The sequence below is a fragment of the Rhagoletis zephyria genome, unplaced genomic scaffold, assembly GCF_001687245.7.
Source record: "Rhagoletis zephyria isolate East Lansing unplaced genomic scaffold, Rhagoletis_zephyria_1.1 Rzeph_scaffold_60647, whole genome shotgun sequence".
NCBI lineage: Eukaryota > Metazoa > Arthropoda > Insecta > Diptera > Tephritidae > Rhagoletis > Rhagoletis zephyria.
Window position 1 is genome coordinate 1 of NW_016217698.1, and position 1,609 is coordinate 1,609.

Genomic DNA, 1,609 nt, shown 5'->3' on the forward strand with positions numbered 1-1,609 from the left:
AGGGTCAGCCACAGGAGGGAATCACTAAGCAGCCTAGCTATTCGGATGCCATCATGGATGAGGTCCTTAAAGGGTGGAAGCACGCACTGGTCGNGCTGTACTGCCCTGTGATTACCCTGCTGCTGCCCTAAGCCCTGAGGACCTGACCAAACTCCAGGACGCCATCATGGATGAGGTCCTTAAAGGGTGGAAGCACGCACTGGTCTTTTGTGGGGTATTTTTCAGGTCAGGTATGCTCCTTGTGGACTGCAAGGATGAGCGGACCGCAGCATGGCTGGTGGATAAGGCACCAAACATTGAGGGATGGGAGGGGCCCGCGTTATGTACCAAGAGGGGGGAGGATATCCCGCCGGTGCATAATATCTCGGTGTTCTTCCCAAGATGCGCCGAGAAATCGGCTGAGTGTNGGATAAGGCACCAAACATTGAGGGATGGGAGGGGCCCGCGTTATGTACCAAGAGGGGGGATGATATCCCGCCGGTGCATAATATCTCGGTGTTCTTCCCAAGATGCGCCGATAAATCGGCGGAGTACGTGCTGGGGCTCATCAAGGCCCAGAATGAGGACATCCACACTGCTGCGTGGAAGGTGGTTTCATGCGGCGCCGAAGACAACGGTCTCAGGCTCAACCTGGGGATCGATGAGGCGTCGTATGTCAGCATCAAGAGGACCGGATTCACAATCACCTTCCGTTACAGTTATGTTATGGTGCGGCCGTGGCGGCATAAGACGACAGGCAGCAAGGAGTCAGAGTCCCAAGACATGCAAGTCGACGAGGCTACTGACTCCACTGCTGCCCCAGCGACCGAGTCGACCACGGCCCCACTGGGAGATCAGCTATCGGAATTAGCACAGGCACCAGCTCTTGTGAGCGCTCCCGGGCCAAGTGTCACCGACTACATGCGCACCACACAAGAGCTCCTAGCGGACATAAGCAGGCTCGAACTTGACAGAGAGGGCGAGGGTGAGGCACGGCTCTCGAACATCGAGGACGAGCCCCAACTATGAGCCCAACAGCGCTAACAGTAGCCCAGGTCAACTTGCATCACGCGGTGGCCGCCTCGGCGATCATTGCAAGCAGGTTTGCCACGGAGGACCTGGGAATCCTACTGATACAGGAACCGTTGACCTACAGAGGCCAGGTGAGGGGCCTAAATCATAACAACAATAAGGTAATTTGGGACCTTTCCTGCGAGAGGCCCAGAGCGTGCGTAGTGCTAAAGAATAATATTAATTACTTTTGCATTACAGAATTTCTTACACAGGATCTGGTAGCGGTCCAAGCTACCTTAAGGGTCAACGGGANGGCTGCGATGCGAACGCCCACAATATAGAGTGGGGCAGCTCGGACACAAACCGTAGGGGTGAGTGCTTATTAGAATATATTATCAGTGAAGACCTGTGCATCCATAATGTCGGTAATGAACCAACGTTCATAACTAGGGTCAGAGAGGAGGTACTTGACATCACTCTCAGCAACAGACTGGCCAGTCCTCTGATCGTTCAGTGGCGGGTCTCATCTGAGCCCTCACTATCGGATCACAGGATTATCCGATTTGAACTGGGAGCTGAGGTTCTGACAGGTCACCCAAAGAGGAACCCCAGGAAA

The 1,609-nt window shown here is 54.4% G+C and overlaps 1 protein-coding gene across 1 annotated transcript; it reads left to right on the forward strand.

Annotated features, from left to right (window-relative positions):
- The first annotated feature begins 103 nt into the window (after positions 1–103).
- LOC108356540 (uncharacterized) lies at positions 104–1,298 on the forward strand. The gene is made up of 2 exons (XM_017607644.1): positions 104–286; positions 415–1,298. Exons 1-2 carry the CDS (start codon positions 167–169, stop codon positions 1,006–1,008), a joined length of 714 nt encoding a protein of 237 aa, XP_017463133.1. The 5' UTR covers positions 104–166; the 3' UTR covers positions 1,009–1,298.
- The last annotated feature ends 311 nt before the right edge of the window (positions 1,299–1,609 follow it).